We start from the raw sequence: 16450 nt of genomic DNA on the forward strand, positions 1-16450 counted from the left end.
CCATGATCATACCTATAACTATAATGAGCATTATGGTTTTTCGATTTTTTGTTTTATATCCTTTTATTTAGTTTGAAAACAATATCTATGACTATTATCGATTAGTTATCTGTAATATTTACTAGACATTAATAAACATATATATAATTCTGTTAGAATATTTTCAGAAATTTATTTAATATTTTCAGAAATTTAATTTTTGATAACGAATAATTATCACCACTGCGAAAATACGGGGATCGACCTGGAATGATGTGTTGTTTGATGAAGAGTTACAACTGTTCGAAATCGTCTTTTAATTTCTATATATATGTTAATATTGCATCAACAGATTCAAAGAGTGTTGTTTTTTCGGTTTTGTTTTGTTTAATAATATAACATTTTCTCAATTATATCCTAAGAGAGATTTTTATAAGAAAAACATCTCTTAAAAAATAAGCATATAAACCTGTTTAGGAGTTCGATTTAAATCTTTTATAATTTTTTAAATTTGTTCAACAAATTCTAGGTTCATCACGGTGCACCTTCCTTGTAACAACTAAATATTCGACCTCATATCAAAGTCGTCGAATTTTACTGAGACTTACGGAGAACAGATTAGGTGCATATATATATTCTGAGTTAAGAAGAGGAAACAGAGGACAGCACTGCGGTAGGTTCTCAATTAGCTCGGTCGGCATATATATGATATGATCACCCACTATGCATCAGCAAATAAGCGATCAATCTTGGGAAACATGGAAATTAAGATAATGACTAATTAAGATTAATGATTTGGAAGTGGATAAATGAGTTTCTGTTCACAGAAAAGAAAGTGGAGATGGGATTATTCTTGGCAAATGAAGCTCTAAAAGTTGATAGAGGATATAGAATTATCTCCACTCCTCCGGCAAGATTACATGATATCATTGAAGAATGACAAAATGGGAATCGGTATCGATCCGTTGAAGAATAGCAATAAGTTAGCTCTGAAGTTGTAGGTGTCCCCTTCTCTTGAACCAATATATATATATATATATATATGATATGGTGAGCACCTGCCGACGTGTCACTCACCTATTGGATTTGCATGATGCCACGTCAGCAGGTGCTTACGATTACGATGGTTGTTCACCATATCATTTATATATATATATATATATATATATATATATAATAGATTGTACTAGTACTGGAAAAGAAGAAAAACTCATCTATCGATCTCAGATTATATATCTCCATCTTCTCTCCAATTGTCTAGCTCACAGTGTCACACTTTCTGGGATGTGAGTTTACACATAATTACAATTCTAATCACCACCTAACACTAAATGAAGCATCTACACAATCTCCCAGCCCCTTGTGAGGAAATGGAAATAACCATGACATAGACAGGGGGGAAAAATTTAGAAACAAATCAAATGATCAAGAACATCCTTCTAAAATACTAACAACTTCCGCCCGTTGTTCGTCGTTCAATTCTTCAGGAAATTCGACCAGAAACTTGAGCCTAAGGTCTCCTCTCATCCCTTCTTCTTTGGATTTAGGCATGCCTTGTCCCGGGATAGTCTTTTCGTATCCGGGATATATAATATCATCTATTGACAAGGTCATATGCCCTCCTCCTAAAAGAGGCACAGGAATTGTGGATCCTGTGAGGGCCTGCACCAAAGGGACCTCAACTCCTAGCTCCAAATCGTCGCCTTCACGTTTGAATAGCGGGTGTCTTTTCTCATCTATAACAAAGATTATGTCGGCCGGAAGAGTGCCCGGTCTCTCGTCTCCTTTGCCTTCAAATGTGATCTTTGTTCCTTTTCTCCACCCTGGCTTCACTCTGATCATTAGTATCTCTTCTTCTTCAGCAAGGAACCTGTCATTTTATAATGATGAGTCTTATGTTAGACATATATATCCAATGAAATTTACATTATACCATGTGGCTTCTCCCAAACACTACCATAGTCTATTTTCATTAATACCCACCCGGTATTTGAGATGACATCCCTTGTGATCTTGATCTTTTTAACGCTTCCGACGCACAACTCTTCAAGCGTGCATTCAAGCTTCTTCTCTATCGGTTGAGGTTTTCTCCGAACCGCTGATTGTGAGAAGAAAATCGGGGTTGTGCTCCGACGGCTGGTGGCTTTTGATAGAAGCTGCGCTTGGTCGTCTTTGGGCGTGCTAGGAGTTGGAGGAGTGCCGTTTGGACTAGTCTTGGTAAATGATGCGTAGAACTCGGCTGATGTCGGAGCTATGGTTCCTGTTGTTAAAGGGCTGATCCGGCTTGTGGTACGCGAAAGCAGCTTTGGACTAGAAATGTGAAATTCTTCGTCCTCTTTTTGAATACCACATGACTTTTTCTTCGGTGTCTGCGGTTCGTTATGGTCCCCATTGGAGGCATTGGATTCTTCTCTTTTCTTGCTGCTAATGGCCTGAAAATTAAGAAAAAAAACATAACATAAACAAAATGCATCCACGCTTGCCATTGTAAATATCAATACATGAGAATTAATCACTATATATAAGCCGTATTGGATGCATGGATGTTATTCCCAATAAGAATATTGAATAAAGATTCTGATGAATTAGATAGCAAATTAAAGAAATGGGGACGTACACACCCTATACGCTTCATTGATGGAGCTAAACTTGGCTTGTGCTTCGGCTTTGTTAGACGGATTTCTATCGGGATGCCATCTCATTACAAGTGATTTATAAGCTCTGCCAACATCTGAGAGGGAAGCAGTTCGTGAAATTCCAAGAATTCCGTAAAAATTCGGAGTAGGTGACTTCGGAGGATCTCCCATGCATCAAAGGGTGGGGTAAAATGAAAGAAAAGAAAAGAGGTTTGCCGCGGGGAGAGACGAAGAAAGAAAGGTTGGGGAAATGGAAGGAATGCAAGAAAATGGAGATTTTGTCCCAACAAATGTGTGATCCATGGAAAATAACATAAATTTTCCAAAGAATGAAGCGCTTTGTTAGGAGCTGGCTTTTTATTAGGGAGGGAATTAATTAATTAATTAATGTTTTGTTGAGATATATATATATATATATATAGAAGAACCAGCCATTTTCTTCCACATTGTCATTATTTTTTTGCGCTGTTTCCTTATATATAATATAACACAAGCTTGAAATATCTTTTGGAAGTGAAGATCCCAAATTCCCAACCATTTGACGAATAATGATTAGAATCAAGGTCCAATAGATTCGATGTAATCTTCGTGTCATAAGCTATATAATAATTACAATCCCGTTTTATTTTATTATTCTATTTTTATTTTATTTTTAAAAAAGAAGAGAATTCATATTATTGATAAACAACGTCCATGCCACTTTGTAAAAAGAAAATAAGGACAAAATTCGAAATAATCAATGCATTCCTCTTTCCTCAAACTAAAAGAAGCAAGAATATGAGCTGTTAGTTTGGTCCTATATATCTGGTTTTTTTTTAAACAAAAAAAATTTGGTTTTTTATGACGTCAAACTTTAATTTTAGTTTGTTATATTTTATTATGTATTTTTTTTTTGTAATTTTGAACCCTTTTTTCAACGCGACACCAAAATGACACTGCTTTAACGTCAACTCGATCGACACTCATGTATATGATGTAATATGATCGAATTCGACACTCTCACCGAATATTACTTAAAATTACAAAAAATCGATAAATACATGATTAAGACCCCATTTTATCGGTAAAGAACTATAATTACAAAAAGATATAAATAAATGACAAAAAATTTCTTAAATTTTATGACAATATGAAATAAAAAGCTAATATAACTCTAGTGCATCAAACCATATTAATGATTAGACTCTATCCATACATATCAGAAAACGGGCTGGGCGGATACATTTGGGCTGAAATTTGAAACAATATTTTTAAAACCGGACTAGATTTACCGGTTTGATTGGAAACCAATCATAAGTCCGATGCGAACCGATCCCATGTAAACCATTTTAGCAGTCAAATTGGCAAATTGGTCAATAATCAGTTGAAACTATGATTATATTATCTTCCAAAAAAATTTAGTTCTTAAATTATATTTAATATTTCATTTTTGGTTATATATATATATATATGATTATTTGGATTTTGAATTTTATTAAAAATATTATTTTAATAGTATTTGAGTTTATTTTGATATTTTTGATCATATGTATATTGTTGTTTAGATTTTAAATTTTCGTAAACATAATTTTTATTTATTTATATACACATGTAATATATTTAAAATTTAAATATATTATTATTTTATATAATATAACAGTTTTCTGATCCGATCGTCTAGTTAAATTGGTCGGACCGATCGAAATGTTTTTAAAGGGTTGACCGGTTCCATTACGAAAACACCGATCGATTTGAAGTTACGAATCTCGAACTCATTTAGCTCCTTAGATGATTTTTGTTGGATTGATTTAAAATCCACGTCTCTTCAATCTATTATCTATTATCTATATCTATTATCTATTATCTATTACTCTTATAAATAAATCTTATAAATATATGAATTTTAATTGTGAATTTTCTAATTTGCCCTTATTTATCTTACATACTATTAATTAAATATTTTTGTCATTTTCAATGTATTTTAAGTTTTTAATTTCATTTTCTAGATTAGTCGAGAGTAATTATTTTAGTCCATTTATTTATTCAAGGTATATTAATTGTTAATATTTAATTCATGTCTTAAATTAAAAAAGCTATTAATTAAAATTTACCTTAATTTTGTGTCCATTGATTTAATATTAAAAGTAGATTAATTGTTACATTTAATTCATTTCTTAAACTAAAAAATTATTATATTAATTGAAATATGTTTTAATTTATTTATTTGTTCATATCTATATATATCTATAAAAAAGAAACTTTAGTTATTATCATTTTTCATTTAATAATTAATATATTTTTTAATATTTATAAAAATTTTAGGAACTACAAATTTAATCAACAACATCAATATTTTCTTGTCCAAGGTAAAAAAAATATACTCATTTCTTTTCACTTATTTAGGCTTGTATGTATTTTCACATGTATATTTAGAAAGTGTTTGAAAAAATAAATTTTATAAAAAAAAATTTCATTTTACCCTTATTTAATGAAATTTTAATAAAATAAAATAATTATACAAGTAGTTAATAATATGAGTTGAATAGAGATAAATTGATAAAATAATTTGACATATAATTTTTTTTAGGATAGACATATGATATTTAATAAGAAATAAAAGTGACACTTTAGTTATTATTATTATTTACTTAATAATTAATATTTTTGTCTATTATTTTTGCAAATATTTAAGGACTACTAATGTAATAAAATACATTAATATATATTAAGAAAGTGTTTGAAAAAGTAAATTTTGTAAAACAATTTCTCATTTTGCCCTTATTTAATGAAATTTTAATAAAATAAAATAATTATACAAGTAGTTAATAATATGAATTTAATAGGAATAAATTATTAAAAGAGTATGACATATGATATTTAATATTAAAAAATAGACTATATAATTGAGACCGATAAAAAATTAAATGTAGTTTAAATAAGAGAGACATAGAGAGTATGATTATAATTAAGTTTTATGTTGATAGTTGTAATACAGTATAATACTTGGCTAATAGAATCAATTAATACTAATTAAATTAAATAATTATACAAGTAGTTAATAATATGAACTTAATAGGGATAAACTAATAAAATACTATGTTATATGATATTTGATATGAAATAAAAGTGGCACTGTGGTTACTATTATTTTTTATTTAATAATTAATATTTTTTTCTAATATTTTTGAAAATTTTAGGGACTACAAGTTTAATCAACAACGTCAATATTTTCTTATCTAAGGTAAAAAAAATATACTCATTTCGTTCCTTGTATTTAGACTTATTTGTATTTTTCACATATATATTAAGAAAGTTTTTGAAAAAGTAAAATTTGTAAAGAAATATCTCATTTTGCCCAAATTAATGAAATTTTAATAAAATAAAATAATTATACAAGTAGTTAATAATATGAATTTAATAGGGATAAATTGTTAAAATAGTAGGATATTTGATATTTAATATGAAAATTAGACTATATAATTGAGATAGATAAAAAAAAGAAATGTAATTTAAATAAGTGAGACATAGAGAGTATTATCATAACTTAGTTTTATGTTCATATTTGTATTACATTATAATATTTGGCTAATAGAATCAATTAATACTAATAAAATAAAATAATTATACAAGTAATTAATAATATGAATTTAATAGGGATAAATTGGTAAAAGAATATGAAAATTAAAAAAATTAATAAAAAACAGAAATATTTTCTTTTCCAAGGTAAAAATTATATTCATTTCGTCCCATTTATTTAGGCTTGTGTGTATTTTTCATATATATATATATATATATATATATATATATATATATATTAAAAAAGTGTTTGTAAAAGTAAATTTTGTAAAAGAATTTCTTATTTTACCCTTATTTAATTAAATTTTAATAAAATAAAATAATTATATAAGTAGTTAATAAATGAATTTAATATGGATAAATTGTTAAAAGAGTAGGACATATGATATTTAATATGAGAACTAAACTATATAATTGATACAAATAAAAAATAAATGTAGTTTAAATAAGTGAGACATAGAGAGTATGATTATAACTAAGTTTCATGTTGATATTTGTATAACAGTATAATACTTGGCTAATAAAATCAATTAATGTTAATTATTATGAAATCGTAAAAATTTGCGTGACAAACGTAAAAAATTAAGATAGAACATTGTTGAATTGTCAAAAATCACGTAAGCAATTGGACTAACAATAATCGAAAATTAAATGTTAGTGCACCAAAATCAAATTTGACAACTCAATTGACTACTAAAACTCAAATTTGGACAAGTTAATGAATCAAAAAAATCATTTATCTGAAAGAAATTACTGTAGCGAGTTTATCAGAAAAAAAATAATATGTGATTTATATTTACTGTATCAATAGAAAATCAAAATTCATCTATAAATAAAGCTTTTAAATAAATAAAAAATAGTTTTTTTGTTCACTAACTTATTTAATATTATGATTTGATCAACTAAGTTTACAAAGTTTATTTGTGATACGCTAAATTTTAATTCTGCTACTTTTGGTCTAATTGGGGACGTGAGAAAATACTTATTTATAATAATAATAAAAATACTGACACGACGTAAAAATGCTGAAGTGAGATCAAACATTTTGAATTATCAAATATCACGTCAGCAGTTGGACTAACAATAATTGAAAATTAAATGTTAATGCACCATAACCAAATTGACAACTCAATAAACTAAAACTCAAATTTGGACAAGTTAATGAATCAAAAAATCATTTCTAAAAAAAAATTACATTTTTTTCTTAAAAAATCAATATAAGTAAAATTATCATTTAACATAAATTGTTTATGCTGGGGTGCAATAATAGTCTCAGAGAGCATTAATCCAAACATGACACTTGATATTTTGTATTGTTTAAAATTTTGAGTCGTATTGTTACCATCAACTATAAATTTAGGTAAAGCGAGACGTGTTCGGTCATACAATTAATATCAGAGTCAAGATCGTAGTTTCGATTCATATTGATTGAAAGCACAATTCTTGATAAGGTGATTGTTAGGGTGCAATAATTGTCTCCTTAGGTTGAACAATTGAAACATGTGTTTGTTTAAACTGCAATACGATTTAAAAGATTTGTGTTATACAATTACCACTAAGTACCATAGCTTTTAGTAAAACACAAATCTCTTGATCCTACAATTTGTAACAAATATATATATTTTACGTTTTTCAATAAATATATAACACATTAAAATTGTTAGCTAAAAAATAAATCAAACTCAATGCATAAACATATAATATCACTTCAAAAAACCGTCCATCAGAAACCGACAAATATAACAAAAAGAAAGTTAAATATGTCATATGATCACTTCATAGCTAATTAGATATTGAATTATGGTGACTGAAGTTTGAACTTGCCTGTGAAAAGTATAACACTTGATTTTAATAAAGCTAAACATTTGAAATTTGATAACTTTGGTCTCAATCAAATAAAATTGTTGTTACGTACAACGCACGTACATTTTTTTAGTGCATATAAATGTAACAATGATTATATATGATGTATTTGAAATCAATCCAAGACGAATTTCATTCAATGGCGGAGCCAGCATTATCAATTTATCCGTGTTAGAATTTTAAGCCCTCCAATGTTTTAACTTTTTTAATTGAGCTACCCGGGCTAATAACACATTAATCCAAATTTATTCAAAATCATATATAAAAAATTTCAATTTTTTTTTTCCACAGCTCCGTCCGCCCTTGATTTCATTCAAACTTATCATTTAAATCCCTCCCCAAATCACATCTTTCCATCCAAGGACAACCTTAGTACAACCCATATCAATTCTTTAAGCACAAGTTCCCAACATAAACAATTTAATGATTTATGGCAATCATCAAGGAACTCCGATGGTTTTCTTGGTTAAGTTCAATCTACTTTAACCTTAAATTTATCTAATTACATAAGTTTTTTCATGTTAACCATATGAACATTAATATTACTCATGTGTTAAAATATGAACTTCAGATACAAGATTAAGATACTATCTTAAATTTAACATCCAAATAACCGGATTTCTTGATCTTTAATGGAAATACTTGCTCAAAAGTCAAAAGAAATTTATTTTGAAATTCATTTACATAGCTATATTGCTAACCACCTCAATTTATGTAATGCAATTATTTAATGAAGACTAGATTTGATCCCCAAATTAATTAGGTAAAATGTCGCGAAAATTGATATAGCATCAACGGCATTGTACTAAAAATTGTCGCACCTTATAGGTATAGAAAGGGACTGGGATGCTTAATGTTATGGAACGAGTCATTAATTATTCTCAAAAAGCGTGTGCTCTTGTTGCTTTCATTCTACGAATTTGTCTAAGGTACAATTATGAATTTCACAAAATCCTTGGTCTTTAGTATAAACTTTGGTAGCAGAATCAAGATTTTATCGTATTTCATAGCAGGCGGAATCAAATTTCCCGATCCAATTGTTTGAAGGAAAAAATATTATTTTTGAAAATATAAATTTTACTTTCAGTTCTGATCAGATACAAAATCCATCTCACCGAGGGATTTATAAATAATTGATGCCATTCTGTAAAGACTTCTTTGGAAATTGTCTTTACAAAACGATTTTTTTTAATGTTAAACTGTTAATACTGAAATATTTATAAGGGGCCACTCCGTGTATGTAGAATTTACTAATATAATTACTGATGGATGTCCAGAAAAAAAGTGCGGAAATGAACCATATATATCCCAAGACTTGTTTTCAGGGATCATGCAGCGAAGTAATTAACTATTTAACTAAGAGCTCAAGAGGTACAAATATTCTTTATTTTGAATCCATCTTTTTTAACGGGAGAAGAAATATATATACAGATTAATTAATTGAATAAATATAAAACGAAATTTGCCGTGTATTGTACGAACTAATTGCGATTTATTGAGTATTATAAATTCTAGCAAATGTCATATATCATATATACTTGGTAAAAACAAAACCAAAAAAAAAAAAAATGTACATGCCCACTGAACGCCCCTTTCCTTATCATCATAAAATTAAGGATCAATCAATCAATCCCATATGATCCCACTATTTGGCCACTATACCTACGTAACCATAGCATACATAATTATACTAGTACCCCGTACAATTCCAAGAATCGATATCACATCCATTATATATGCCACCATATATACTTATCGATACATACATACATACTTACTACACAAATATATTATATAAACTTCTTTGTTTTCTGCGGATTAATGAACGAAAATTAATGGACTACTCCAAGAAAAATGAAGAGGGAAAGGGAGTGAATATTAATATTGAAGAAGCTAAAAGCTCAACAGAGGGTCTCGATCTCAAGAATCTTTCAAAGATTATTGTCCCCCCATTGGGTACTTGTTACACTTCACACCTTAATGATTCCGATGGAAGAACTATCTCCCCCATGGATTCAAGATACAGGTAAAATATATATATTCTCGCAATTAGTTAGCTAGCTAGAGTGATTGTTTATAGTAAATGAAATTCTCCGGAAAATGAATTATAGTTATGAAGTACGTAATTGCCGACGACTCATTTATTTTTACTAGTTATAGAGCAAATTTCAGGAAGATAAATTAATGAGCTAGAGAATTTTAATTTTGGTCTTATATATGTGTGTTAGTTTTGCGATTTTGATCTTTTATGTTGTATCGCTCACATTTTAGCCTCAATCTTTAATTTTTTGGTAATTTTAATTTTTTTTCATTGAATGTGTTGATGTCACAATTACACATCAACTTCCATGTGGAATCTCGTTGGTGTCACATTGGTGACACATGCATCAACATATATCATGTTGAAAAAAAGATTAAAATTATTAAAAAATATAGCAAAGATAGAGTACTAGAGTAAAAATCGACAACATAGACTACTAAATTGCCGAGGGACACACATATAAAGTTAATATTATAGTTTTCCGAAGATAAATTATAAAATACAAATTTTCACGTGTTTTTGTGGACATGCACTAATAATTAAGAACGTACATAGTAAAAGGTGAACTATCAATCGAAAGAGTTTTGTTTGTGTTGTATTGACGGCAAGGACCGCAAGGCGTTGATCCCCCAAAAAAAATGGAAAAAACTTCTGCTTTTCGTCCCTCGGTAATTAAACTAAAAAAAAATTATGTGTGTGAATTTTTTTAAAAAAAAATTATGGTTAATTTTCCTCACTTAAAATACTATAATTCCTCCCCAAATTCCTAATTTAGCTCTGGATTTAGAGGGTGTTTAGCAGAGCTTAAAAGCTCTTTCAAACAACTTATAAGTTGTTTTAGAGCTTTTAAGCTCTAAATTTTTGTTTGGTAAATTTTTTTAAAAACAGCTTATAAGCAGTCAAAATAAGCTGTTTGACAACTTATAAGTTGTTTTAAAAAACGTAAGGGGTAGGTACTTTTTCAAAAGATCTTATTTTAACAAATGATTAGCAGATTCCCTCATCAATAGTTTTCTCGGACGAGCATGTCGCACATGGCTTATCCAGTGTTGTTTGCCTAGCTAGCGTGCTTTGCAGACTATTGTGTTAGTCCGAAGGTTAATTTATTCAATACACACCAAAGAGTAACAGCTACGGATTCCAACTTCATTAAAAAAAAATAAACAACATATATAACACAGTTTTTACTTTGTAGGTGTTGGGAGACAGTAATGGTAGTTTTGGTGGCATACTTTGCGTGGGTATCTCTCTTTCAAATGGCATTTCTAAAATCCGATCCAAGCACACCACTATACATAGCAGACAACGTCGTGGACATTTTTTTCGCGATCGATATCGTATTGACGTTTTTCGTCGCGTATGTTGACCCAAAAACACAACTATTGGTTAGAGATTCAAGAAAAATTGCTACAAGGTTCGTTTTGATGTTTGTTTGTTTGTTTTTTTCCATTCAAAATTTATGTAGATTTTTATCCTTTTATTTTATTTTAATAAAATCATATCGTTGCTTGGGATTAATTAATTGTAATTTTGGGAGACATATAGAAACTTCCTATATTACCCAAATGAGAGATTAGTATTTATAGTAATAATCCTATTGTGACTTGTGATAGGTACAAATTCTATTTTTTTTTTAAAAGAAAATTATAGCTTACCCATTTAAATATTTTACATATGTATATAGTTTTTAATTTTTATATTTAAATCCTTTTTTTTATTTGAGAGATAAATATATATACATGCATGGTGAAAAGTTTGCAAAACTTTGGTAACGACATTAGGTACCTATCAACTTGGTTTATAATGGATGCTCTCTCAACAATCCCATTTGAGACAATAGCTTTCTTGATTTCCGGCAAGCATCAACTCTCCGTCGCTTACTCCGCCCTAGGAGTCTTTCGATTGTGGCGTCTCCGTCGAGTCAACTCGTTTTTTACCAGGTTCGTTTTGATGGACCAACAAGTCAACAATATCTCCAAATATAAACTTTTTTTTTGAATATTGTATCGATGTAAAATCTATATAGCATTTTAAAAAATTAGCTTGAAAAGTATTATTTCGGATATGAAGAATTTTTCGATTAACAAATAAAACAGTAGCATATATATACGTACGTACCATGCATGTGATCACTTTCTAAGATATATATTTTTTTTACATTTTAAAACATTATAAAGGGAATATGCATGTGTTTGTCTTTTTGGATTTTAATAATTTATACATCTGATCAAATTTCATTTCTACCCTATTATTTTTGTTTTTCTTACAATTTTAGCAATTTTTCGAACATGACGCTGATGTGACACTAATACGGAATTGATGTAGTGCTGTAGCATTCTCGATGGTCGAAAATGACTGAAAAATTGAAATCCGATGAGACAAATCACCAAAATGGCAAAAACAACAATATAGATATATATAGCAACAATACAGTTGTCCCCATAATATAATACAACAATACATAGCTTAACCTCGTGTAGAGCTTATATAATATGCTTCCTAAATATTACATGCATGCATGCGCTACCTTTATTGCAGGATTGAAAAGGATATCAGGTTCAGCTATTTTTGGGTCAGATGTGCAAGACTCTTGTTTGTAAGTGTACCACAAAACAACTAATTAATCTTCATCCAATATTATTAATTAAAACAACAACTAATATTCAGATGTATATCTAATTTACATTTTCCTGTAATTAAACATGTAGATTCTCTGTGCCACAGTATGTATATATGTATTCCACACAAAATTAATCTTGGTTTTATGCATCTGATTAAATATCGATGATCTGGTTGTAGGTAACACTTCTGCTAGTGCATTGTGCTGCATGTGTGGCCTACTTGTTAGCGGACCGATATCCAAACGAAGAAAACACATGGATTGGATCTTCCAATCCAAATTTCAAGAACGAAAGCCTTGAGATTAGATACATTTCAGCCCTATATTGGTCCATCACCACAATGACCACAGTTGGCTATGGGGATATCCATGCTGTCAACTCTTTAGAAATGGCTTTCATCATCCTCTACATGCTCTTGAATCTCGGCTTGACGTCTTACATCATCGGTAACATGACTAACTTGGTAGTCGAGGGCACGCGGAGAACCATGGAATTTGTGAGTTTTCTTGTCTTAGCTACAAACATTTTTTGTAGAGAAAGCTTTTTATTATACAAGTGATCTGAAGTAGTTATTATTGTATTACCTTTTCTCACATGGAATTGTGGAAAGTGTCAGCTTCACATTTCTTGGAAATTTCCAGAATATATAGGGAGGTTAAGAGTTATCTGTTTTTGGCTTTTGTTAGAGAAACAGCATTGAGGCCACATCAAGTTTCGTGTCCCGGAACCGGTTGCCACCGAGATTGAAAGGGAAAATACTGGCTTATATGTGCCTGAGATTCAAAGCAGAGAGATTGAACCAGCAGCAGCTCATCGAACAGCTCCCGAAAACGTTATGTCTAAGCATCCAGCAGCATTTGTTCTTGCCTACTCTTGAGAAGGTTTACCTCTTCCGTGGCGTTTCGAGGGAGGTTCTACTTCTCCTGGTATGCAAACTTGCATGACAATGCAAGATTCTCACAATCTCTTGAAATTTGAAAAGCGTTTCTTTAAAATTATGTTTGGATTGATCAGATTGCGGATATGAAAGCAGAATATGTACCTCCAAGAGAGGACATTATAGTACAGAACGAGGCATCAGATGATATCTATGTTATCGTGTCTGGAGAAGTAGAAATGATGGAATGTGAGACGGAGAAAGAACAGGTTTTTTGGGTTTTCAAATCCGGAGACATCTTTGGAGAATTTGGAGCATTTTGTTTTAGTCCTCAGAAGTTTACATACCGAACCAAGACGATTTCGCAGCTGCTCAGGTTCAAAACAAGCTTACTCACTGAAGCAGCGAAGAGTACCAGAGAGAAGGATTATGTAACCATGGCTAAAAACTTTCTTCAGGTTGGTTGACAAGTATATATTACCAAAATATTATGCATAATTAATCTCAAATACAAGATAACTGGTTGAATATAAGGTATCAACTTAATTAGGACCTTATATGTTCCCTATAATCCAACCCTGTAACTAAGATGTAGTCTTTACTCCGTATATATAGCTCATTCTGTTGCTCGAAAAATCGACATGTTGCCTTCATATCACTCCAGTAATAACCAGATTTGGTTTGGAAAACCAATGTATATTTACGTGGTAACATACATTGTTTCAGCATCACAAAATGCTCCAAGATTTACATATTCGCGATTCGTTTCTTGAAGATGTAGAAGACAATCGTGGCTCTAACATGTCGATTAGTTTGCTGAGTGTAGCTTGTACCGGAAATGCTTTGTTTCTCGATGAGTTACTCGATTCAGGATTCGACCCTGATGTTGGAGACATTAATGGAAGGACCCCCTTGGTATGTTTCTCGAAAACTCGAAACCAAATCTTTGTGTTTGTTGTGATTTATGTTGGCAAACAAACATTAGAATTAAGTACTAATAAAATGTATGGAATATGCTCTGGATTTGGAATCTTGTATACGACCGTTTTTGCGAAAAAAACAACAGCATATAGCAGCTTCAAAGGGGCACGAAGACTGCGTTTTGGTGCTGCTGAAGCATGCTTGTAGCTTACATCTGAGAGGTAAAAGTACAGCCCTTTTGTCTGAATTGGCACATAATCTTTGATTTTGGTAGGAAGTAAAAGATTTATTACGACAGATTCTAAGGGAAACACGGCTTTATGGGACGCCATAGCCGCGAAGCAACATTCCACATTCGATACTCTGTACCATTGGGCTTCCATCTCTGATCTTCATGTAGCCGGTGACCTTTTGTCTACAGCTGCAAAAAGAAATAACTTCTTTGTGCTGAAAGATTTACTGGAACATGGATTTCATGTGGACTCCAAGAATAGCTCTGGGACGACTCCGATTCAGGTTGCAAACATAGAAAACCATGTGGAAATGATGAAGTTTCTTCTGATAAATGGAGCTGAAGCTGATGAAATGGTTAAAAAGAAGTTTTCTCTATTGGACTCCAACGAAATTCTTCAAGAATTCGAGGCAGGACGTCGCGTGGCCGTGCCCATGACATCGAAACGAGACGTTGTTCCATCAGGAGGAAACGATCCGAGATGCAATGGGGAAACTTCCAAGTTGCAATGCTCTTGGAGGATCATCATATACAGAGGAAATCCCGAAAACTGTCGAAAAGGTCGCTGCGCCGAGCGGGGGAGGTTGATCAGGTTGCCAAGCTCAGTGGCTGAGCTCAAGAGTGTTGCAGGTATTTACTGGGTAATGCTACATGTACATTGAAAGGTTACACGTTGGTTTACACATTGCACTTGAAATTACATGGTTATCCATGCATTTTATTTGAAAAAAATCTTTCAAAAATACATGTAGGATAATCATGTAATTTCAAGTGCAATGTGTAACCCAACGTGTAACCTTTAATGTACATGTAGCATTACCCGTATTTATATATATACACATATATGCATTGTTTTATGCAGTTGAAGCATAGCTTGATGAATTTGAGTGTTGAAAAGGGTTGTTCAATCTGATTTCAACGATTCCGGCAGGTCGAAAATTCGGATTTGATGCCACTAATGCATCATTATCTAATGAAGAAGGCGCTGAGATCGACTCAATGGAAGTGATAAGAGATAATGATAAGGTGTTTATAGTCTGATTTGGTGAGCATCTGATGAACAAAATAAGTATAAAGTTTCTTGTTTACCCATTCATGACCTTATCAAAGTGTTGCGATAACTTAAATTTGCACTCGCAAGAATATAATGAGCTGCTAGCACTTTTTATTTGGGAATGGATTCCTACTGTGGCAAGGGCCACAGTGGGGGATGCTGTGGTGTCAAAACGACACCACAGCAGCATTTTCCTTTTTTTTCTAAATATATTTTAATTCTTTATTTACATTTTATAACTTTTTGTTTTGTTTTGTTTTATTTTTATTTTTTAATACATTTTAATTTATATATATGTACTAGTTTTTTTTATCATCTCAAATTTTATTGTGTAATTTTTTTGTTATAATTTATACTTTTATATTGATAATTTTTGCACTACCATACAAATTTCTTCTTTAAAATATAAATATATTATTTAAATTTTTTAGGCTATTTTTTATATATTTTATTTGTGTTATTTAAATTTTTGGAATTTTTTTTTATTTTTTTTTGGCATTTCATTTTTCTTTCTTTTAGGAGGAAGACATAGTTTGTCCCCTACAGTGGGACTCCCCACAGCACCATATGCTGTGGGAATAATTTTGGTAACAAAATTAATTTATGGTAATTGTTTAAGAGTACTTGGCTTTATTAACGTTTTTTTATGTTTCCACATTCGATTATTTTAA

At 30.6% G+C, this 16450-nt stretch overlaps 2 protein-coding genes across 3 annotated transcripts; one reads left to right on the top strand and one right to left on the bottom strand.

Moving 5' to 3' along the window:
• Nucleotides 1–1198: 1198 nt before the first annotated feature.
• Nucleotides 1199–2796, bottom strand: LOC140867245 (uncharacterized). Of its 2 annotated transcripts, none has more exons than XM_073272321.1 (3): nucleotides 2601–2796; nucleotides 1963–2411; nucleotides 1199–1849 (listed from the first exon to the last, which is right to left on the bottom strand). In XM_073272321.1, the coding sequence occupies exons 1-3, from the start codon at nucleotides 2784–2786 to the stop codon at nucleotides 1405–1407; spliced, it is 1080 nt and encodes a 359-aa protein (XP_073128422.1). In that variant the 5' UTR covers nucleotides 2787–2796; the 3' UTR covers nucleotides 1199–1404. The 2 variants fall into 2 exon arrangements, with proteins under 2 accessions (XP_073128422.1, XP_073128423.1); XM_073272322.1 differs by having other exon boundaries at nucleotides 2597–2735.
• A 7017-nt stretch (nucleotides 2797–9813) lies between these two features.
• LOC140866246 (potassium channel AKT2/3-like) lies at nucleotides 9814–15829 on the top strand. Its single transcript, XM_073271192.1, has 11 exons — nucleotides 9814–10059; nucleotides 11270–11488; nucleotides 11856–12014; nucleotides 12613–12670; nucleotides 12874–13191; nucleotides 13382–13621; nucleotides 13710–14030; nucleotides 14299–14487; nucleotides 14639–14714; nucleotides 14792–15355; nucleotides 15657–15829. Exons 1-11 carry the CDS (start codon nucleotides 9869–9871, stop codon nucleotides 15764–15766), a joined length of 2445 nt encoding a protein of 814 aa, XP_073127293.1. The 5' UTR covers nucleotides 9814–9868; the 3' UTR covers nucleotides 15767–15829.
• Nucleotides 15830–16450: the final 621 nt, after the last annotated feature.

This window comes from Henckelia pumila, chromosome 4 (assembly GCF_033568475.1).
Source record: "Henckelia pumila isolate YLH828 chromosome 4, ASM3356847v2, whole genome shotgun sequence".
Lineage (NCBI taxonomy): Eukaryota > Viridiplantae > Streptophyta > Magnoliopsida > Lamiales > Gesneriaceae > Henckelia > Henckelia pumila.